Source organism: Pollachius pollachius (assembly GCF_949987615.1).
Source record: "Pollachius pollachius genome assembly, chromosome: 11".
Classification (NCBI taxonomy): Eukaryota; Metazoa; Chordata; class Actinopteri; order Gadiformes; family Gadidae; genus Pollachius; species Pollachius pollachius.
Genome location: NC_136944.1, coordinates 12,174,564 through 12,198,339, shown reverse-complemented (window position 1 = coordinate 12,198,339; position 23,776 = coordinate 12,174,564). Strand labels below are relative to the sequence as shown.

General features: G+C 43.4%; 3 protein-coding genes across 3 annotated transcripts; 2 read left to right on the top strand and 1 right to left on the bottom strand.

Annotated features, from left to right (window-relative positions):
* The first annotated feature begins 15 nt into the window (after positions 1-15).
* Positions 16-5,528, top strand: klhl11 (kelch-like family member 11). Its single transcript, XM_079746073.1, has 2 exons — positions 16-549; positions 2,535-5,528. Exons 1-2 carry the CDS (start codon positions 17-19, stop codon positions 4,117-4,119), a joined length of 2,118 nt encoding a protein of 705 aa, XP_079602199.1. The 5' UTR covers position 16; the 3' UTR covers positions 4,120-5,528.
* A 349-nt stretch (positions 5,529-5,877) lies between these two features.
* On the top strand, positions 5,878-14,869 carry LOC307083056 (cytosolic 5'-nucleotidase 3-like). Its single transcript, XM_079746846.1, has 9 exons — positions 5,878-6,019; positions 7,867-7,965; positions 8,049-8,118; positions 8,213-8,259; positions 8,545-8,630; positions 8,776-8,865; positions 12,385-12,547; positions 13,077-13,277; positions 13,959-14,869. Exons 1-9 carry the CDS (start codon positions 5,984-5,986, stop codon positions 14,073-14,075), a joined length of 909 nt encoding a protein of 302 aa, XP_079602972.1. The 5' UTR covers positions 5,878-5,983; the 3' UTR covers positions 14,076-14,869.
* A 2-nt stretch (positions 14,870-14,871) lies between these two features.
* LOC307083052 (peptidyl-prolyl cis-trans isomerase FKBP10-like) lies at positions 14,872-23,113 on the bottom strand. The gene is made up of 10 exons (XM_079746842.1): positions 22,831-23,113; positions 22,226-22,371; positions 20,671-20,860; positions 19,946-20,091; positions 18,804-18,993; positions 18,228-18,373; positions 17,811-18,000; positions 16,040-16,182; positions 15,697-15,860; positions 14,872-15,543 (listed from the first exon to the last, which is right to left on the bottom strand). Exons 1-10 carry the CDS (start codon positions 23,028-23,030, stop codon positions 15,355-15,357), a joined length of 1,704 nt encoding a protein of 567 aa, XP_079602968.1. The 5' UTR covers positions 23,031-23,113; the 3' UTR covers positions 14,872-15,354.
* Between the last annotated feature and the right edge of the window lie 663 nt (positions 23,114-23,776).

The following is a 23,776-nucleotide window of genomic DNA, read 5'->3' as shown; positions in this document are numbered from 1 at the left end:
TGTTTTGAGTCCACGTATGTGTGTCTGCGTATGTAGGGTTCTTTCCTACACTAGTTTACTAAAATTAAGATTTCTTTCGTCCTTCGAAAGAATGGCAGCTGCAGCTCCCAGCCCGGATGATTCTGTCCGGAATGGTAGCAGCACCAGTACACCCAGCGCCATTGCTGGAGACGGGGAAACGGAAGAGGCCGAGGATTTCACCTCCGCCTCCCACTGCTCAGAGCTGTCTCGCCGGCAGAACGAGCAGAGAAAGCAGGGGCTTTTCTGCGACGTGACGCTGGCCTTCAGCAGTGGGGCGGCCACCGGGAATGTCCAGAGCTGCGAGTATTCAGCCCACCGCTCTGTATTAGCTGCGGCAACGGACTATTTCACCCCCTTGTTGGGGGGACAATTCTCCGAATCCGTGTCTGGACGAGTTGAGATGAAAGAATGGAGCTCAGAACTTGGGCCAGATCCAGAGACGGTGGAGAGTGTCATTCAGTATATGTACACTGGTGAAATACGCGTTAGCACCTGCAATGTACATGAAGTGTTGGAGCAAGCTGACAGGTAGGTTTAAGCATGGGCGTCAGTTTGGTTTGAAATGTCCTGGGGACAGAGAGCATTCGGAAGTGCATTTTCAGAAGTGCTGGGTACAATGAGGATGCACTCTTTTTTCTCTCTTTAGTGCCGGTAATGAAAGGTTCTGAAAGACGGCATACCCATGTAGCTAATTACTAAGGAATAAAATGTATACAAAATCTGTCTGGCACGTTTTATGAAGAAAACGTTTCCAAAAAGCATTGAACATATGACCCATTATGTTCTGCTCCATGTATCAAATGTTGACAACGTGACATGATATGGCTAAGCTAACAACATAAACAAGAGCACATCATGAGCTGGCTGTTCTCAATTCACAACACGCATTCCATCAAAACTAGCCTACAACAGGCATTCTGACCAAAACTCATGCACTCCCCCCCCCCCCCCCCCCTCCAACAATTATTCCAGAATTCAAGCAAAGCAAGGATGACCAAAAGTCACTTTGTGTCAACAAGAGACTGACTCCACCGACTATCAATTGCAAGTTAAAACAGCCGACCACTTCAGTGCAAAAAAACCAAAAGACCTCGCCACAGCACCAGCAAATCTTAAGCAATAAATATCGCGTCTTACCTTTATTTATGTGGCAGTGGTCTGCAGATGCATCCCGTGGTGTAGCCTACCACATCCATTTAGTTCCACAGGTTATCGTTGTCAGCAGGAATTTGGGGGCCCCAAGCAAGACTTCCGAGCCATGAATTCGGGGGCCCCAAAGAAGACTTCTGAGCGGGGGGGGGGGGGACTACAGTGAGAGTTTCAATGCGTGCTATCAATTAATTGCCTGTCCCCTCCCTTGTCCGTTCCATTTGGGAACATGTTTCGTAAACATGTTTTATTTCGCTTTTTTCATATAATTTAATTAATTAAGGGCCCTAGGACTAGGACTCGCCTATGCCGATCGCCGATCCGTTTGTCGTTGCATTTTATTCATAACCAGGTGTTGTCTTGGGGCCCCAGGCCAGCTCGGGGCCCCCGATATTGGAGGGGACACGTCCCCTCCGTCCCCCCGGGTTCCTACGCCCTTGATCCCAGCCAAAGAGTATTGGTATTATTATTAATGGCTACTTGCCAAATCGAAAAAATAACTTCACACAGTGTGTCTTTTTCCAATGTATTTGTTATCATTCGTAGCGTTGATCAGCAGAGAAATATAAGTCGTTGAAGTCGCTTAGCAACCGAATACGCTTGGGTTGATGTCGCCCTGAAGGGGCTTAATTCCAATAATGACCGGCGACGTTCTATACATTATCCCGCTTATTACACGGCTACGTGCCAAAACGAAAAAAATGACTTCACATGGTGTGTCTTTTTACAATTTATTTGTTACCAGCATTCGTAGTGTTGATCAGTAGAGAAATAGTCCGCCAAAGACGTTGACGTCGCTTAGCAACCGAAGACGCTGGGGTTGAAAAGTTACCGGACTACTTGAGGAGTGATACCAAAGACGTCATTATAGGCAAAAAGTCCTTTGTTTTACTTGACGGCGGTCAATTATACTAAGCAACGGTGAATTATCAAATATAATTCACCTCCGGAAGTTGTGAAGAGCCCATGCAAGTGAACGGAGCGTTCCACGGCATTGAGAAGACCCGTGTAATAATCCATAATAATTCAACTTGATTTTTATTTATTTTTTTACAAGTGGTGGGTACAAAATGAATCTTGAAGAAATCTGGTGGGGACGCGTCGCCGGCGTAATCGACGCCTATGGGTTTAAGATTCAGATTATTGTGTTAATATACTCGTTGTGAATTAGCCCTTTTGGTTATTTTCAGGCCAAACCTAATGTCTCCTTTAGATTTTCATTTGGTTGGCGTGCTTTACCTGTTTCGTTTAGCTACCATTCTAAATGTAATCAAAGAGATTTGTGTCCAATGTGTGTCCAATGTTGTGTTCAATGACGCTGGCATAATATGAACTGTAAAAAATGTTTTCGTCTGTTTTAATAGGTTCCTTCTAGTGCAGTTGAAGGACTTTTGTGGAGAGTTTCTGAAGAAGAAGCTGAGCCTGACCAATTGCGTGGCAGTCCACAGTCTAGCCCACATGTACACTCTTGACCAGTTAGCTTTGAGGGCCGCTGACATGATTCGCCGCAACTTCCACAAGGTCATCCAGGATGATGAGTTCTACACACTGCCATTCCATCTGGTCCGGGACTGGCTATCTGACGCAGAGATCACAGTGGACTCTGAGGAGGTGCTCTTTGAGGCGGTGGTCAAGTGGGTGGAGAAGAACTCTGAGGATCGGGGCCGCTACTTTGAGGAGCTGTTCCGTCTGCTGCGCCTGCCCCAGATCAAGCCAACCTACCTGACCCGGGTGGTGAAGTCGGAGCGCCTGGTGGCCTCCAACGAGGCCTGCCTCCGCCTGGTGTCGGAGGCCGTGGAGGGCCACGCCATCCGCTTTGAGAACCTGAAGTCAGCCGACATGGAGTTGTGGTCCTCACACATGGCCGCCTTCCAGCCGCGCTTTGGCCAGAACATGGACGTGATCATGGTGGTGGGCGGGGTGTCCGAGGGAGGGGACTACCTCAGTGAGTGTGTGGGCTACTTTATCTACGAGGACCGCTGGGTGAACCTGCCGCACATCCACAACCACCTGGACGGCCACGCCATCGCCGCCACCGAGTCCCATGTGTACGTGGCCGGCTCCATGGAGCCAGGCTTTGCCAAGACGGTGGAGCGTTACAACCCCAACCGTAACACCTGGGAACAGGTGAGCAACCTGACCACGCGCAAGCACTCGTTCGGCCTCACCTGCATCAAAGACATCCTCTACAGCATCGGTGGCCATGGCAACTTCAGCCCAGGCTTCAAGGACGTGAGTGTGTATGAGCCCGAGCCGGACAAGTGGCACAACCTGGAGTCCGCGCCCAAGATCCTGCGAGACGTGAAGGCGGTGAGCGTGGAGGACCGCTACGTGTACGTGACGGCGCGCACGCCCGTCGACACGGACAACGACGACGGCCTGAAGACGGTGACCACGCGCTACGACACGGAGAGCCGCCAGTGGCAGGACGTGGACTCGCTGCCGCTCATCGACAACTACTGCATCTTCCAGATGGCTGTGGCCTCCACCAACTTCTACCACACAGCCTCCTGCTGCCCTAAGAGCTACTCTGTGCGGGACGAGGTGGCGCGGCAGAAGATCAGCGTTCGCATCTCTGACGACATCCTGGAGAGCCTTCCGCCGGAGGTCACCAGCATCGAGGGTGCTGCCATCTGCCACTTTGACGAGGACGTGTTCATCATCGGCGGCTGGAAGAACAGCGACGACGTGGACAAGCAGTACCGCAAGGAGGCGTACCGCTACTGTGCCGAGCGCAAGCGCTGGATGCTGCTGCCGCCTATGCCCCAGCCACGCTGCCGCGCCACGGCGTGCCACGTGCGCATCCCTTACCGCTTCCTGTACGGCTGCCAGCGCTACCCCATGCCCCAGAACCTGGCGCGCCAGCGGGATCGCATGCAGCAGATGCAGCAGCTCCACCGACGCACGCTCACCCTTCGCAGGCAGCTACAGTCCCAGATTGAGTGCTGAGGGGCTTCCTTTTCCTCCCTTACCCATTCCATCCAGCCCCAGGGTAGAACCGAAACAAACCCTCCACGGCCATATCAAGACCCATTTTATGGCCAACATCCTCACCGTCTCCCCCTCATAACATGTTGCAGTATGGTACCAGTGTTGCTCCTTCATTGGATGTGATCCCATTAAACTTGCATCATTCCATCGGCTCTCAAGCTGTGTGGTGTGTTAAAGACCCTGTTGTTTGTCTGCAGGAGGACGCGCTGATTGTTTATACATGTGAATAAGAGTGTTCTACAATAACCAATGGCCTCTGGGTCAGGCGTAAGCGAGCGCATTGGTTTATCATATATGTACATACATAGTAAATACCTGTGTATATGTATATGTTTGTATGGATATTTTACATTCCTTTATTTGATTGGGTGTGCAAGAAGAGGCGTAGCATTGTCTGTCTGTGTTCTTGTGTTCAAATCCTTTCGGTCCAATTTGTATATGAATGAAGTCCGATTCCATGGTGACACTGACAATCGCATTGTGTAAGTTTAACATCGGCCATAATATTGAGTAGCATCTTCTAAAGTTTCAGTTACCATAAGTTACAGATAAATATTGGTCTGTTTGAATATGTTCTGCTTAGATTCTACTGTTTTGCTGCTAGTTTAAAACAACATCAAGTCAATGGAATGAAAAGAAGGATGGTACTCTTAAAACCCTGTGGCTCTTTAAGCGCTCTCTAAAACCCTGTGGCTCCTTTTTTTGTTGGACTGCTGTTGCTTACGTATGAAAGAGTTTGTAAAATAATAGCTCTTATCTGTATTGCAAAATAAAATAGGAAAATCTAAAACCACATGGAAGAAACAAAGGTGTGAACAACAACTTGCATATATAAGCTTTTTTTTTGCCCATATTGTTTTGTTTTTTTGCCCAGAACTGAATAATCCTAAAATATTTTGATTATGTTGCATCAATCATTCCTTATTGAGCCTCTTTGCAGTCAAGTGCTTGTCCCATTCCTGAGTTGAGAAGAAAAAATCTGTGTGGGTCTATGTTCATATTTTTGCAAATGTTGCAACAGCCTGTTAAGTAGTGCACTTTTTGACATCTTACCCTATTAAATGCCCTCTAAAGGTAGGCTTCAGTCAGATGCTGTTCTGTGACTCGGGCCATTCTGTTTGTTTTTCCTTGAGACGAGGCGATTGTATTGTAATGTTTCCAGCCAATCAGTTGGGATTTCCTTTCACCACACTTAATGAGTATTGGCACTTTTCCATGTTACTGTGTTGTAAAATGTTTTAAGAAAATTTATACCAAAATATTATATTCTGTTCTACGTGTATTCGGAGATGGTGAAATGCTCTTGTCCCCCTTGCCCTCCCCCGAGAAAATAGTTGTGATGATTAAAAATGCAAGACTTTAATAAAGAGGAGGCTACAACTCTTTTATGAAAAGGGATGTCTTGCTATATTGTTATCAGTATTTATCCTTTGTCCTCTCAATCCAATCGTCTTAATACAAAGGTCAGACAAGGCAGAAATGAATAATTTCCTATTTTTGGACCAATTTTATGGCAAAACTTAAGCTTTACATTTTGCTTTGCATGTCATAGGTTGACATTTGGTCCTTGCATTTAATGTAAATGTTAATGTCATCACTTGCAAATAAAGTTCTTTTTACGAGTCAAATGGCAAATATTATTAAAATATGCATACGTACACACTGGCATCTACGGTGGGACCTAGATCCAGGAAGCGCATGCAGCAGCGGTTGTAAGGGGATCCGGGGAGGAGCGCTGCCTTTATACAAGTAGCCTCGCTGTAGTCGCTTTAGGTGTTTCATCAACACTTATCGTCTACCTACACAACTAAACTTGCAATTGATGCAACGTCCTGTAATAAGGATTACGTGTAAAATGGTAAGTGCATTTAGTCCGTTTAATTATGTGGTTTGCAAAACAACAATACTTCTAATCTACTTTATGTATTCGAAAGGGGCTAACCTAGCTTAATTTGTTCTGCACCGTAAATAAGGGTAGTTATTATACGACCACAAGATAGATTCCTAAGATGTTCCGCCAGTTGCTGTAGTGTGATACATGTGTTTACACGGGATTTCATGTGCTTTGTTATGCTGTTATCGTCGAGGCAGCTGAGCTAACGCCAATATTTAGGTTTTTCGCAAAAGGAACATCTTGTAATCTATGAGTACAATTAGGGCTGGGCGATATCGACCAAAACTCATATCTCGTTATTTTTTGTTCGATATAAGATATTAAAACGATATTTTTAACAAAACGGGTAAAGTGTGTACATTTAACTCCACGCCACAAGTATTCACCATCAACCATTTATTTAGGTTTAGTTTTTGCTCAATGAAGCACAGCTGTGCTTTAACAGATATAAAACAATAATGTTGCCTGTTTGAAACATGTCAACTATATTAAATATAAACAACATAGTGCAGTGCAACAGTGCAAATAGCATACACTTATAGGCATAATGTGCAAATAACAAAAAATGTAAAACAGGCTGACCGAAAAACAGGCCTATGGCTTCACAGTATTACATTCAAAACAGAGAAATATAAACAGTAGTGCAGGCCTCACCTGTTTGAAAATATACAGCTGCATTATTAGTCAACTATATAAAATAATAAAAAAATAAAATGTATAGAAAATAAATAAGCCATATTAAACTCAAATGGCTAGATATATTGTAAATATTCACTGAGGTAGACTGAGAATATTTAGTCTTTGAACCAAAACTTTAACCAGAATATTTAGTCTTAAGCCTTCCTATGTAAACTTGTTTCTTACAGGTTCCGCCAAGTTTTTTCTGCACGTAGCATACATCTCTGGCAGAACCTCCCGAGCAAAATGAGTGCGGTTGGGCAATTGGTACCGTGGGTCAATTGCTTTCAACAAATTGATGAAACCCTTTTTCTCGACCACGGCTATAGGGACCATGTCCTTGGCAATATGGAATGCCACCAAATTAGTTATATCGCGCCACTTCTTACTTTTACGGTCATAAGGCACGGCACTGATTAATGAAGCTTGCAACAAGCTTTGCTTCAGGAGAGACATTCTGAGACTGCGAGCCTTTGGCCGCAGCAGCAGCACCACGTTGTTTTACACTCTTCATAGAGCAGTCGGTGGTTCTGCTGCAGGTGACTGAAGAGATTTGTAGTGTTTCCACCTTTTGTCGTAACCTGTTTTCTGCACGCTTTACAAATCACGTCGCTTTGCTGTTTGTATTGAATCCTAAACCCGAAATAACTCCAAATAACAGAGCCATTATTCTTTTTTTTTGTAACCAACTGCTCACTCTCTACCACCGTGTCCGCCATGTTTTGGTTCAAAGTTTGTGATGCGTAACCTTTTTTAATAGGTCCATGTGGGTAACGTGGGTGGGAGAACAGTACGTACATGTAAGGGGCGGGATTGAGCAGCTGAACATGGCTTGTAGGCTCAGAGAGCAGCGGTCGGCTTTATAAAATAGCGCTCGCAAGGCAACATCAAAATAATATATAATATACCGGTATGGTGATATTGTCTCAACTACATATCGCTTTCAGAAATATACCGGTATAATTTTAATACCGGTATATCGCCCAGCCCTAAGTACAATGCGGAGCCGCAGGGACCAATCAGATGTGCAAAGATGCCAGGCAATATCTTTTGGGTGTCTAAACAGGTTTTGCGGCTTATGTGATTTTTGGGTAACACTTTACTCACAAACAGTACCTTAAATTTTGCTTTAGATTTCAGCATTGGGTAATACTTCGGTGCGCATGAGGGACCCTCAGAGAGTCGAGGAGATCCTCCGCGGCATGCAGAAAGCAGGATTGAACACCATACAGGTACAAAATCTATGTTTTAATCATTCCGATTTTGGCAACATTATATTGGTCATGTTAGGTAATGTATGCGTTATGGTTTGTAGGTGATTTCAGACTTCGACATGACGTTAACAAGATTTGAAAACAATGGAAAGCGTTGTCCTACCTCTCACAGTAAGTCCCATTGTTTATATTTTAACGGAGACCTTTTATGTGTCGTAGTAGCTCCAACACATTTGTAATATTGATATTCCTATTTTTTGGGCAGATATTTTGGAAGTCAGCAAAATTATTTCTGCTGAATGCAAAGAAAAGGTACGGTGCTCACTATTTCTCTAGGGATTCAACATATTTCTACGATTCCCCTTATTTAAGCTTCACTGAAAATCTGTCGGAATGAAAGGTTGGCCAGAGCAAATAAAGCTAGAGCTCTATGATTTGTCTGGTTCCCAGGCTATATATTACTTACACCATTAAATAAAATAAGAACCGAATGCAGCCTCTATTATTGCCGCTACCATGATTCAGCGTTGAAACCTTAGAAATGATTAGAAGAAGTTTGGCATTCAACTTTGTCATTTCTTTTTAATTTTCCCTTAGCTAAAGGACTTGCTCAACAAATACTACCCCATAGAGATCGACTCCTCTAGGACCATAGAGGAGAAGCTCCCCCTCATGGTGGAATGGTATGCATCTGGACAAATTAGTCATTTAGAGGTGTCTCCTCCTGAGCCCATGCAATACTCGTACCTCTGCTTATTAAGTCTCCATATACCTAACTTCTCCAAAGTGGTGATGTTTTTTTTGTTGGTTTTTTGCCATATGCTACAGGTGGACTAGGGCGCATGAGCTCATGATGCAACAGAAGATCAGGAAAGATCAGCTAACCCTTGCTGTACAGGAGTCTGATGCCATGCTTAGGTAGGAATTCACAAGTCTGACCATTATTGGGTGTCAAGCAGCAAAGCTGCGAGACAACCTATTGTTTTCGTATAAATTCCTATTATTATTATTATTATTATTATTATTTACCTGCCATGGGAGTCTATGGCAGCCCATAGAACGCCTTGGTCAAAAGTTCTGAAATTTGGCACACTGGTTCAGGACAGTCCTATTACTGTGCGTTCACACCAAAAGCGAATTGCGCTGTAAAGACGCTTTGGTCGCTCATAAAGTATCGCTGCAAATATTTCTGTTCGCTTTTGTCGCTCATGACGTACAATTCAATTTTGCAGACGCATTTAAAGGAGCCGTATGCTTTTAGTACAGACAGCCATATCAAAGAGTGAACTCCCATACACTTTGGCCATATTGCAGAGACGGTTTTGCTTGTTGGATAAAGTGCTTTGACAGCAAGTAGCACAGTGATTCCCTATATATATATATATATATATATATATATATATATATATATATATATATATATATATATATATATATATATATATATATATATATATACTCCCTAAAATGTAATTACCACCGAGAACAAAAAAATGTTGCGTGCTGTAGTAGGATAGTTAAAATATGTTTCACTGATCTGCATCTGCAAATCATGATCTGCACTCATTCGTCAAACAAATTGACATTGGCGCACATGGCTAATTTGCAAGCGTGCACAGGACTGGCTGGCTCCGCAAGGCAAATAATAGAATCTGTCTGTCTGTCTGTCTGTCTGTCTGTCTGTCTCTCTGTCTCTCCGTCTATCTATCTATCAACGCGTGTCTAGTTTTAATGTGATGTATTTTGTGTATGTCCAGTCAGACTTGTCTCCCTTGTTCTGTGTGGTCTTGTAGACTACTGTCCTGCGTGAGCCGAATCGCCTAACTGAATTTCCGACGATTTGTGTCGTTTGGTATTAATAAAGACATGACTAGGCTATCTATCTATCTAGACTATTTAATTAAAAATGATTCACCTCAGGCTCCGGGAATAGCGGGAATAGAAGGATAAAAGACAAGAGATATATCCCTTGTCATTTATCCCTCGTCTTGTCGATTAGTTTGTGTATGTGACGATTTCAAAAACGTGTTTTGTTTAAAGCATGACTACACGCGATTGGTTGGTTAGATTGGTGGTATGGAGAGAAAATGAAAATGATTCCCGCTTAAATGCGAACGTTCTAGATTGCAAATATTTTCTATAAATACTCTCGCTTATCATCACTTTGTATCAAAATCACCATGGATGTTGCACTCATTAACTATTGAACACAAAACAGAAAACACAGCTGTCATTGTCACTGTCACTGACAGCAATATATTGTTCCACTTCTTATGACAAATGTACTTATTGTAAGTCGCTTTGGATAAAAGCGTCTGCTAAATTGTCATTTGTCAGCTGTCTATCCTCTATTAAACTGCATTGAAGTGACACGTTTGTTCCGTGCATTATTCATTTGCATTATTATGCGTGCATTATTCCTTTGCACAACGTATTATTCCTTTGCACAACGTATGTATTTCCGATATTTGAAAACGATATCGTCCCATTCAGAGCAAGGAAGATTAGTATTCTAGGATTCTCGGTTAGCAGGCATGTATCGCGCCTATTTTACAATAATCTCAAACGTTTCATTAACTCACACACCAGACCAACCAACCACGCGTGACACCTCCGCCCAGGCCAGAGCCTTTTTGTTGCGATCTCTGAAATGAAAAGGGCTCGGATCGTACAACACCGGGTGCCCAGTTACAGCCGCGATTAATTTTTCAGTCGACATTTTGTACAGTCAGTAGGAACCAAAAAAGTAGGTAGGAACCAAAGTGCCGGTGTTCGGTGTTCCCTGGGATCCACGCAAGCAAAGAGCGTCTACATTCCGATTGGCTGTCAGTGTTTTGCTGCTGAAACGCGTCATAGTAATTTGCATAAAGTTCAGCCGTTCAACTTTTTTTGGTTGCTCTGGTCGCTCACCTTTTGCCGCTGGTAGCGTTTGATGCTTGTGTCGCTTTGGTCACTCTTGCCCATAGAAAGTGAATGACTTTCGGTGATTTGGCAGCTCAATTCGCTTTTGGTGTGAATGCACAGTTAGCCTATTCAAATTTCAGGTCGCTAGCTCATCAGCTCTAGCGCCACCAACAGGTCAAAGTTGGACATGCATTCATGTTTATAACTTTACACCCATTCATCCAATATTCACAAACAAGATATCATTGGATTCCTTGGGCCAAGCCGAGTTCAACGCACCCTATGTCATTCTGCGCCATGATGGATTTTCCACCATCTTGGTTTATGTCAAAAACCTTCAAAATGCCTCTCCTATCACAAATTTTGTCCAATCATCTCCAAACATGGCACACATGATCTTCAGGCAACGCTTGATAAAAAACCTTGAGATATTTTTCAAATTCAAAACCGTTTGGCCGCTACAGCCAATCAAATTTGACAGCAAAGTCGCCAAACAGGAAGTAAGCAAATATCTCAGCAGCCATTTGACATATCATAACCAAACTTGCTACATAGACCCATGACATCATCATGGGGACATCCAGTGAATCTGGTGACCTTTGACCTCTAGGGGGCGCTGTTATTAATGTAGATGTGTTTTAACTGCTCTCTCTTCACATGAGTATATTTCAAACAAATTTTCAATGTCTGGTGATACTATCAGACGTCCCCTTATAGCTAGTAAATGACTTCTCACGGAAATATCCGCGACAGCTAATCAAATTCGACTGCATAGCCTCCTAACAGGAAATACGCCAATATCTCAGCAACCCTTTGAAATATCATAACCATACTTGGTACATAGACCCATGACATCATCATGGGGACACTCCATGAATTTGGTGACCATTGAGCTCAGGGGGACGTCAAACAACAATGACTTTATTTACCATTTCGCCCACTTACAATATAAACTGCAATTCTTACTGGATAAGATGCTTCATGAACCACCTCAAGAACGGATACTTGTTAACGTTGTGTCTCTGTTAGGGATATTGTTCCGAATACCCCTATGTATTTGTGTCATTTTTTCTGTCGGACAGACGATAATGCGCCCTTACCACTAGGTAGGGTCATCTTTCCATTTTGTAAACATTTACGCATACTCGCATAATGCTCTACTTCATCCCACCAACTATCGTCGTTATTACCGATTACCAAGACGGGTGTCAAATTTTTTGAAATGCAAAAGAAAAAGGAATATAGGCGAGGGCGATCTCAAGAAGAGACCCTGAAGTCGTCTCGAAACGCACACCTTGAAACCAACCAATCTACAGCTTGCATTTTGGCCATTTATAAACACAGTGATAGTTATTAAAAATAGGACACTGTTCTGAGTCATGACATGACGTCAAATTATCTTACCTATCATCTATTAGTTAGGCCGTCATACTGAAGGACCCTGCATGGTGGCTTGGATTATTATTATTATTATTATTATTATTATTATTATAGTTATATATGGGCTACGGCTATAACTTGGTTGTTCCACAGGGAAGGCTACCAGGAGTTCTTCGACTGCCTCCACCAGCACAGCGTCCCCCTGCTCATCTTCTCCGCGGGGCTGGGCGACGTGCTGGAAGAGGTGATCCGCCAGGCGGGGGTCTTCCATCCCAACGTCAAGGTCATCTCTAACTACATGGACTTTGACGAGACGGTGAGCAGGGGGAAACCTTGATAAAATGGGATTTACTTTAATCATCCCATATGGGCATTTTGGGTGTTGAGGCAGAAAGTTAAACGAGGAATCATAAACAAAAGATGGAAAATGTCTAACCACGCAAAATGAGGGTAGCAATGGAAACATTTACACAGTGTAAAAATGACAATTGCGGCCAACGCTATGGCCACGTCCGGTTAGTAATCCTCGTTCCCAAACACAGTTCGGCAGTCGATTGAGCTAAAAAAGTTTTTTCTAATTCATCATGGTATTCTCTGTCCAATGTCGAAATTGCTGACGCTTCTCAAAAAATAGCTCAATGGCGATAGGCAGACTTTAAGAGTTCAGCTTCAATCTCGTTGTCATGTCACTGAAGGCATTATTAATCTCAATGACGCTTTTCTGTGTCTGTGTTTCTTGTCATGTCCAGCATATTCTACAATATTTTCTGGTAGGTTTCCAGTTGGAGAGGGAAATATCAACCTATCCTTCTCATTAAGCCGCTTGTTCTCTCTACCCTGCGCAGGGGGTCATGACGGCCTTCAAAGGGGAGCTGATCCACATCTACAACAAGCGCGAGGGAGCCCTGCTGAACACGGGCCACTTCGAGGACCTGCGCTCAAGGCCAAACGTGCTGCTGCTGGGGGACTCTCTAGGGGACCTGACCATGGCCGACGGGGTGCAGGAAGTGGAGAAAGTCCTCAAAATAGGCTTCCTCAATGACAAGGTAAAAATCACATAGATTCCGAAGGTCCATCTATCGCGATTCCCCTCATTCGTCCCACTCGATCTCCGGAGGTTTTCCCCAGATCTCCGGAGGTTTGCCCCAGATCTCCGGAGGTTTGCCCCAGATCTCCGATGTGCCCTTAGTTGTCAGGTTCCTTAAGCAGCTCAACAAGGGGTTCAATCGTCTTTTGGTGATTCCTCGAAGGACAGAAATGTACTCATCATGCCGCTGCTTGGCTACATGGAACCAACATGATTGGATAGAAAATCTGAAGGTCAGGATTGGTGGGATCAGCAACAATATACTGTACATTGACTTCAATGGTGCTGAAGTATCTCAGCTGTCACAATTCACATGGCTAATTTTTCACTGTTTTTCATTTCACTGTTGTAGTCTTCAGTAGCATTAACTTATGACCGACGATCCACTATGTATAGCTTGGGAGCCAGGTGAATCTGCTAGCTCACGATGTATTTGCTTTGGCATATTCGTCTGGCCCCCCTTCCCTTCAGACAGATTCATAGCAGACCTGGCCTTTATGACATGACAAGACCTGGCCTTTCCAGGTCCTTTCCAATTGCGTCCAGTCATTTTGGTTTTCAGAAATTGGAGGGGGTTCTTTCCAGCTAAAGAGTTAAACATCCTTTCCATTATTTCAGTGTCCTTTCTTTCTATCCCCAGGTGGATGAGAGGCTGCATTCCTATCTGAACTCGTATGACATCGTGCTTATGAAGGATGAAACCATGGAAGTTCCTAATGCCATACTGGATTTCCTCGTCGCCGCCGTGTTAACTTAAAAAAGAATCACCTGCTTCATTACCTCAGATGCTGTGCGAAATCTTACAGAATACAAGTTATGCAAAGTGATTTCTTACAATATTAAAATTAGTTCTCATTGTCAACGGTTAAGTTGACTGCCATACCTCGTCTGCAGCAATTGTCAGTTACTGTGGAGCGTAAGGTGAAAGGTATTGGGCAGTCTCCGATATAAGTCTGCTTATATTCACCTTTCAAAGTTGTGGAGATTTTTTGTTATTTCTTTGTTAGTTTTATGCATATTTCATAAGGATAAAGGGAAATAAGTTTAAGGGCAGAAATATAAGCGGGAAAAAAAATTGCCAGTTACTTGCACTAACGCCAATATTGAGTTTTTCGCTCTAGGAACATCTTGTCATGGGAATTTATACATTCCTTCCGCAGCATATATATAATTCAATAGTACTGAAAATGTCATGTGTACTTTGGGTTCCCTTTTTATAACGATTAGTAATGTTACTACAGCACTGCTATTTAATGGGGACTTTGGCATCTGCACAGAAGTGGATCCATTTTGTCGATATTGGTGCTCTGAGAAACTGCCAAAGCTTTTAATGCAGTTTTATTTCAAGACCTTTTCAAACCTTTCATAAAAAAAAACTGCATAGATCCAGACTTGATACTATTCATTTGGGAAGTAATTGAAAAGATACAAGAAAAATACATTGTTAGATGTTTGTCAACATTTCTGTGCTGATGCATAACTGTTTGAATAAAAGATGCATATTGTCAACAGTATTTTAAAGTATTTGCAATAAAAGTTAAGTTGAAGGTTGATTTTGAATTACATTTTTATTATAAAAACATTACAAGATATGGTAAACAAAGAACTTTTATAATAACATCTCTGGTATTGCACATATAATATAGTTCTATGCACTGGCCTAAACCTGATGCCTGGCAGTGGGAATTCATGCCAGACCTACACACATGCCTTTACATAGGCTGTTCATCTTATCTTAAGACCTTTGTTACAATGGGCCCAGCCCAAATGGTTCATAACGCATTTAGGGAAGTGTTCTTGAGGAAACATATCTTTACTGAATAGATTAATATTGTTTCACATTTTGGAATTATCTTTTTTAAGGCCACCAACTGAGAAAAAAAAAAACATAAATACAGATTGCATAAGAATGACCAGTGCTGTTGTATAGCTTTTCAGCTATGATGAGAAGAAAAAAACGTTCTAAACCTTACATAACCGGGAAACATTGCAGTAATATCCACATCTCCACTCCCTAGATGTCTCTCCTCGTGTCTTCACAACTCCTCGTGTCTGGCCTTGTCTGAATCCTCCTCAGCCTTCAGCTTCAGTTCATCCATAACAACCTTCCCATCCTTATCGCGGTCCTGGTTGTCGAACATGTCCTTGATGATGGCACTGGCGTCCATGCCCGGCCGCAGGCGCCCCTTTTGCTCGCTCACCTGAATCATGATGAAGGCGGAGAACTGGAGACGAAAGCAAGAAGCGAAATGAGCTTCAAGAAACAACTGGACCCCTTTTTATGTGAGCGGTAATATTTGACAATGAAAAGGAGCTTAAGTGAGTGTGTTGTGTCGATTTTTTTTGGGGGATGTCTAACATTTGAGTGGGACTACTACCTCCTCCAACGGGACCTCGTGGTCTCCGTTGAGATCCATGGCAGGAAACAGCGGGTCAGGGCTGTCTCCCAGCCACAAAAACATGTACCCGTCTGGCACACCCTTGCTCAGGCTCAGCAACTCCAGTTCAAAGAACAGTACCGCACTTTTAGGGACACCCGAGGCTGGAGAGGGACAGTCCAGTTGGTTAACTCCATTTTGGAGATTTTTTTTTTCTTCCCCAAAGTGACTTGCACAAATTCAGATACATGTCATAATCCCAGCCTGTTGGCTGGGAGTTAAAAAAAAAACCAAGGGCAAAAAAAAGGAAAGGTAAAAACAACCACTACGATTTTGTACTGACCTCCATTTTCACCGTGACCCAAATGTGGGGGGACGATGACCTCCCTCTTCTCACCCACACACATGCCCTTCAGACCATCGTCAAGACCCTGGATCACCTTATTGGCCCCCAGAGTGGTGATGGGGGCTGAGTCATAGTGGTCCCTAGCGAAGAGAAGGGCAATGGATCCGTTAACAACCTTCATTCTTCAGTATGAATTTGGGATACACCGATACCAGTACTCGGACCCTATACTGAGCTCATATACTCGCACTCATGAAACTTCTCCAATACAACCACCCAATACCGTTTAACACCACGTGACGTCGGGTGAAGATCCAGTGACCCCAAAACGTAGGTTTTTTTTGCCAAAACATCGGCAGTTTGTCCTATATGATCTTCAACATAGTAGTAATCGATGTCATTTTATCAATGTTACCCGAATTACTCCGAAAAAAGGGGAACCGGCTGCGAAGTTTGTGTTGGCATGTGGAGCTCTTTCTGAGCAGGAGTTGACTACAGTGTCCGAGTTAAAGCTTACTAGCTCTACGGAAACGTATGTAAACTGCTGTGGTGCGTTTGGATGGTGAAGCTTCGTCTCAGCAGTGATTTATTTAAAGGTCCCATGGCATGCTACTTTATGAATGCTTTTATATAGCTGTTAGTGGGACCCTAATATAGTACTTGAAGACGATCAAGAAATTCAGCCCTGGTGCAGAATTACAGCCACTACGAGCAAGTCCCACAATGAGCTTTCCACAAACGTGCCGTTTTTTTTAGAGGCGGGTCAAGCTGGAGGGTGGGGGTGTGGCCCTGAGCAGCTTGCGGCCAGCGTACCATGCGCTCGTGTTTACAGTGCATGTATCGCAATGGCGAGGCACACACAGCTAAATAAAATATTATACATAGTTATCTCTATCATATTATATATATTATCACGGCCAAAAGCTGTGTGCGCCTCCAGACGATATTATGAATCGCAAACGACTGCGCCTGGTTTTCCGACGTCTCTGGTTCTGCCACTTCCACATCAATCTGAAGTCGACTGAACCACGACATGGAGGAGAAGGGGATTGTTGCCTGCGATTGTCTCCCACCGAAGCCCCACTGCAGAGGCACCAGCGCCCCATGGTGGTGGCGGCTTGCGGCGGCGGGCAACGCCGAGGTTGTGGTGCCTCGCGGTGGTGGTGCCTCGCGGTGGTGGTGCCTCGCGGCGGTTGTGCCTCGCGGCGGTGGTGCCTCGCGGCGGCGGGCAGCGGGGTTTTGGCGGGAGACAATCGAGGGCAAAAATCCCTTTCTCCTCCATGTCGCGGTTCATGTACTTCAGGGAGCCAAAGCCAAAGTACCTTTCCCCCAATTCCTTCTGAACCATGGCTGAGATAACCCCCACTACGAGTCTCGTTGTGGAAATACCAAAAAGTATCAACGTTTCTGTGGGCACTAACCATGGTGATAACCCTCTCCCCACTTTCCTAGAGGTGGCGTTTTTGTAATGCTATTATTCAGTTCCCATATCTGTACTCGGTATAGGCGAGTACCCAAATGTAAGTACATGTACTCGGTCTGTGAAAAAGTGGAATCGATGCATCCCTAGTATGAATGGACTATCAGAAAGCTATCGCTAGCCGATGCCTTGGATATTTAGCATTATTACACCACAAATATATCACATAGGTACTAACTGTTGAGGTGAGTAAACATTGATTAACAGGCGAGGAAGCGAGCAATGATTTACATGTATAAAACACACAGAATATGCGGTGTAGCGGTGCGAACATCAGGGGGAGCTCACGAGGAGTAGAGTAAGGTGCCGTCCATCAGTGAGCAGTTGTAGCGGTACTGAATCAAGTCGTCTCCTTCGCTGGTCATGTTGCACTCCTTGGGCTTGTAGGTCACCTTGATCTCGATGGGGTCTTTAGGGTTGTGGAAGTCAATGACATCGATGTCAAAGACAAGGACTGCCGAGCTGGGAATAAGATCGTCTGCATTGTAAAAGAAAATCACAAGGAAAGCTCAGACCTTAAACATTTTACATCGACACAGATCTCTAGGGATCAATCAACATGCATAATGTATAAGGCAGTGTTTTTTTTTTCCAGAAATAAAGAGAAATACCTCCACTAGTAGGTAATGGCATGAAAAGGTTTGGGGACCCCTGGCGTAGATAGGTCCCCATTGCACTCGCCCAACAAACAGCCTGGGAACTCACCAACTCCCTGTTCTCCATAGGCCAGTTGAGGTGGCACAATGACCCTTCGCCTCTCTCCGATGCACAGACCCTGCAGGGCTCGGTCCATCCCCTGGATCACGTAGCCCATGCCGATGTAGGTGTTGTAGGTGCTGTTCCGCTTATAGCTACCAAGGGGCGATAAAAGAGCTAAATGAATGAATTTGGACAAAGAAGTGCTGGTGCTACCCCAATGTCCACAGTCTACCTGTAACAAGGAAATCGCTATCAAAGTGTCTGCTTAATGACTAAATAGTTATTATAGTCACTGGTAGTTATAGATTGATGAAAGAAAAATAAGCTATCTGAAAGGGTGATATAGTGTAGTAACGGTGTTTGGCTCCAAGCTGAAAGGTTCTTGGTTAGAACCCCAACCAAACCCAGCAGTATTCCTTAAGCAAGATGCCTAACCCCTAGCTTCTCAACTTGAAATGGTTCGTTTTTTTAGCATTACCTTTCATTTGAGCCCTGCCCTCATTACCTACTCATTAACATTATGTACCACTCTGAGACACCTTGGATCATCTGGTCAGTACTAAACTAGTCTTTGCTGCATACCTTGAGTCGAAGGCGCTGCCGTCCAGGAAGGTGCCGTTGTAGTGATAGCGGATGTAGTCGCCCTTCACCGTCTTGCGGGTGCAGTTCTTCGCTAGCCTGGTGATCACCACCTCCATGTCGTCATTAGTGTTGAACAGATCCACCAGCAGCACCTCAAACACCAGTGTGGCATGCGGAGGGATCTTGGTCCCTGTGGAGATGGACAGGTGGTTCTGTTTCAGAGAGCCCCTATTGTGACTGTGGTGTTGAAACACTTTCTTATGTCACAGTTCTGCCGAGGGAGCAGGCGATACAAAATGACACATCTTGCTTACGTCAATGTCAATTTAAATCCTGATCAGAGATTTGGGCTTTCGTCGATAGGCCGAAGGGAGGCAAAGATATTATGTACAGATAATGTAACTACAATTATATTCCAGGAGATGCCGCTGTTTTTCCTTCTGTCTGTATGAATCAGAGAAAGTGACAGATTGTGCAGACCTAGTTTCACACAGACAGGGCCGGCGCTAGGCATAGGGGACCTAGGCGATCGGCTAGGGCGGCAAATGTGTTGGGGGCGCCCTCTGGTGGCGCCCTTAATTTATTTATTTAACAAGCGAAATAAAACATGTCAAACATGTTGCCAAAAGGAACGGACAAGGGGGGGAATGGGGGGCCAACTGCCAGTGCGGATTGAATCCCTCACTGAAGCTCGCAGGGCAATGCAATAACCCCACCTCGCCTAGGGCGTAATTCAACGTAGAACCGGGCCTGCAAACTGATATACTGTTGTCCAACAGATGCATTGTTTTGTAATATGGTTTATGACAACCATTACCAAACAATTGGTTGATAAGACCATGCATGCTCTTGAACATACTTTTTAATTCACATTGTCATACCTTAGAAATCGATTTTATCAATTCATACGTTTCTTTATAGAATTCTATAATTTTTATTTTGAGGAAAATGTTTTTTCTTTGTGTTTTTGGATTGCGATAAATAACAAAAAGAATGGTCAGGTTACATAGATCAGGCTGGAAAAAGAAAACAGGAATGGATTTTTCCACATGGAATATAAAGTTTAAATGACAACTATAGAGACCTCAGAGGGATAATTTCCCACGTGTATGTGTATATGTGAATGTGTGTTTGGCGGGTACCGTAGCCTTTCTCTCCGTAGCCCAGAAACGGCGGTATGACCACGATCCTCCTCTCCCCAACACACATGCCCAGCAGGCCCTCTTCCATGCCTTGGACCAGGTCACCCTTGCCCACGTAGGTATCATATGTTTTGTTGCTAGAGAAACTAAAGGGGATGGGATAAAAAACTATTAGCATACATAAGCATCTCATTGGTGCAGCGAGAGCTGTTGCTTATCAGCGGTGAAGACCCGGGTTCAAGTACGACCAAGGTTTAAAGTCTCTCAATATTCATTTTTATTATTTATACACAGACACAGACAGACAGACACACTTTTGTACAAGAGCTGAAGCATATGTTTTGTTGCTAGAGAAACTAAAGGGGATGGGATAAAAAACTATTAGCATACATAAGCATCTCATTGGTGCAGCGAGAGCTGTTGCTTATCAGCGGTGAAGACCCGGGTTCAAGTACGACCAAGGTTTAAAGTCTCTCAATATTCATTTTTATTATTTATACACAGACACAGACAGACAGACACACTTTTGTACAAGAGCTGAAGCAGGGACTTCAAGGACATGGAGATGGTAGGAAACAACAGCTTATGAGACCTTGGCAATTTTGATTTCTGAGCCTTATTGCCGTTGGTGTGTAAGTGCCAAATTCCACGTGTGTCTAGGAAAAAAGAATCAAGCAAAATCTCTCGGCAACATTTCGGAAATTCCAAACAAAAAATGAACCCACCTGGTGTCAATGTAGGTGCCACTCAATAGGCTGCCGTTATAATGGTAGCGCACATAGTCAGACACCTCTACAGTGCGCTTGCATTTCACCGGCTTGCTGATGGTGCTTATCTGGACCTTGTCGTCACTGTTCCAGATATCCAGCAGGAGGATGTCAAACACCAGCACCGCATCTGGGGGAATGACGCCACCTTCCATTGGGACAGTGGTGACGTTAGTGGGTGGTTGACACTTTAGCATGACGAGGTAATGAGTCCTGACAACAGTTAAAACACACTTTACTTTAAAAAAAATTAAAGAATTTTACTTTACTACTTTTTTACTGTTGCAATGTCAATATATGGTCAATACCACAGTATTAACAGTAGATAGATGTACATGTATTAAGCCTTTCAGAAATTCATCATGTGCAATACAGAAATCGTCAGACACAAAAAGACATCTTGAGTACTGACAACCACTAAGGCAACAGCACCAACAACAGACAATAGTACACACACCATAATTCCCCTACACACAGCATATTCCCAGAGTGCTTTACATATTATATAGCCAGGTGCAGCAGCCTCCCACACAGAGGTTTAGTCATTTTAGTTCCACAGTCCGTCAAGTTGTTCAATAATGGTAGGCATGTCTGATTTGAATGCCCGGTAAGTTCAGAGGAGCGACACACTATACCGCATGCTTGATGGTTACTGCTCATACGCTAAATAGGGGATGCGATAAATCTCTAATGATCACCAGTCCTTTCCTCACCACAGGTTGTCATTATGGATTTTGCTGTTGTCTGGCAATCTTACACAAGATATTCACCATCGTATGCAAAAAAATATTATTCACTTACAATGAAAATACTAGGCAATGGTGCAAAATGTTAAAATGTGCTCCACAAAGGAGTGATAGAAAAGGAGCAATATCTCATCTTTTAGATAACATTTGTGTTACAATTCCATGACAGTTAAGCATCTATTATTGTTTTAAAGTATTTGTGGTAATCTACCACTTAATTCGCCTCGCCGTCGATAACATATCTTATCGCCCATCGATAAGAATTTTTTGGTGGGTGTTGTTGCTATTCCTAAAATCAAAAGATGTTTATGTAATTTTATTGTTTTTCAAATTAAGAAAACTGGAGCTGCGCCAATTTATAAGCTCATCCACCCGAACCCGGATGATTATCACTAGATTAAAGTGATTTTAATCTTAATTAAAGAAAACAATTATACTAAGGTGATATTAGAATTAACGTCATTTTAGCAATACATTTTAATTCATCAACATTATTAATACATTATAAAAAATATTTTATACATTAAAAAATCACAATGTACGGTGTTAATGTTGTAGTTTTGAGGCAATTTATGAAGAAAATGTTAAATAATTGTTGCCTAGATGGCAGGAGGAATGTAATTTAAAGATCACATATAGAGAATCACAGGGGGGTGGGGGTTCCCAGGTTGGTTCCCCCCAATTGCCTACGCTAGCTTTAATTTGTTTTCAAATTAAAGCTGTTAAACATATTTGGAATGAGTCGATTTAAATGTGTCAATAATTACCTGTTCCAATGCTTCCGTAGGCGAGGTGTGGCGGGATGGTTATTTTTCTGCGCTCGTTGACGCACATGCCCAGGATGCCACGGTCCATCCCGGTGATCATTCGCCCCAATCCCACCTGACTGATGAAGGCCTTTCCTCGGTCATGGCTGCAATGGGAAGAAATAGAAAGACCGAGTTGTTTCGTTGTCAAGTAAGTTATCGAATATTAAATATATCAAACAAACGTTTAAGTAACTGGTTGAACACATTTGCCTAAATCATATTCAAAACTCTACGGCAATGATGTGTGTGGTTGGTTTATAGGAGAAAAAAATATTACGTGGCGCATGCGCATACGTAATATTTATACGAGTTAGTAAAACTAGTTACACATTAATTGTAGTACTACGATACTTACGTGGCTACAAATCTCCAAAACACGCAAGTTGTTACTTCCAATTTGATGACATTTTTACGAAGAATGGCCCAAAAAAACCTAGGCCTATATTATGTTAGCCTGTTTAATTTTACTCAGATCATCAACTACATTCAGATGCAGAGTGCATGGATGAATACGAGTACTCAGTACATACGCAGATAGATTTTCAGATTTGCCGCAGCGTTACCTCGAGTCGAACTTCTTTCCGCCTTCGAAGAATGTACCATTAAAGTGATATCGGACAAAATCCTCTGTTCCAACTTCTCGTGGACAAACACTTGGGATATCGTAACGATCGACAACTACATCTATTAATGGGCCCGAGTCGCATTTAACCACAATCACACAAACGCAGCACAGCAGAAACAAGGACACTACAAACTCCATGTTATATGTTGAGGCAGCAGTAGCCACAGATAAGCGACTGCTTCTAAATGAAGATGGTACTGATGAATGTAGGCTTTCCTCTAAATGCATAGGACGGTTCGCCAAGAGGAGGGGGGAGGAGTGGCCTGGGCACCGGTGGAATTTTGTAAACGTGTAAACTTAGACTGCATGACTCTTCATGCATGCACACGCAGTGGACCTCACTGCATACCCCCCCAAGCAATGTGGACACGTAGGGAAGCGCGGAGCTCCGTTTTACTACATAGAAACATGCGCAAGTCGCATGATTCATCTTATAACACACGCAGCAACCCTCATGGGGGTTTCTTCTCATGATTATCAACTCCCTGAATCTTCCATGTTGTTTTATTTACTTCCCAAAAGATTGCATTCCAAAAAAAGTCCCATTCCCGGCAGATGGCTTTGTTTGGAATCGGGTCACTCACTAGCCCACATAGGGTTGAACATTTAATATCTGTATCCACACTGACATAAAAATATGCAACATCAGCTAAATTCGTATTAGGCTCTCCATATAACGGATCATTAAATACGACTAGCCTTGAGACAATTTCTTTTTTTTTTACTCCCGTAGATCAATATGCTGTGCTTAAAAAAAACACTGATTTTTTTTTGTAGAAAGTAGCAATTCTATGTAGAAATGTAGAAAGTAGCAATTCCATGTAGAAATGTAGAAAGTAGCAATTCTAACAGTGGAGGGCACTATGACCCAGGAAAACACAGCG

What these genes read in the sequence shown, in the direction of transcription:
- klhl11 (XM_079746073.1), top strand. Translation starts at nt 17, where the DNA reads ATGTGTGTCTGCGTATGTAGGGTTCTTTCCTACACTAGTTTACTAAAA. An exon ending in GTGTTGGAGCAAGCTGACAG is followed by an intron (nt 550 to 2,534) that starts GTAGGTTTAAGC and finishes CTGTTTTAATAG; the next exon opens with GTTCCTTCTAGTGCAGTTGA.
- LOC307083056 (XM_079746846.1), top strand. Translation starts at nt 5,984, where the DNA reads ATGCAACGTCCTGTAATAAGGATTACGTGTAAAATG. An exon ending in CAGGATTGAACACCATACAG is followed by an intron (nt 7,966 to 8,048) that starts GTACAAAATCTA and finishes TATGGTTTGTAG; the next exon opens with GTGATTTCAGACTTCGACAT. An exon ending in CTGCTGAATGCAAAGAAAAG is followed by an intron (nt 8,260 to 8,544) that starts GTACGGTGCTCA and finishes ATTTTCCCTTAG; the next exon opens with CTAAAGGACTTGCTCAACAA.
- LOC307083052 (XM_079746842.1), bottom strand. Translation starts at nt 23,030, where the DNA reads ATGGAGTTTGTAGTGTCCTTGTTTCTGCTGTGCTGCGTTTGTGTGATT. An exon ending in CTACGGAAGCATTGGAACAG is followed by an intron (nt 20,861 to 22,225) that starts GTAATTATTGAC and finishes TCCCAATGGAAG; the next exon opens with GTGGCGTCATTCCCCCAGAT. An exon ending in GGCACCTTACTCTACTCCTC is followed by an intron (nt 16,183 to 17,810) that starts GTGAGCTCCCCC and finishes TCTCTTCGCTAG; the next exon opens with GGACCACTATGACTCAGCCC.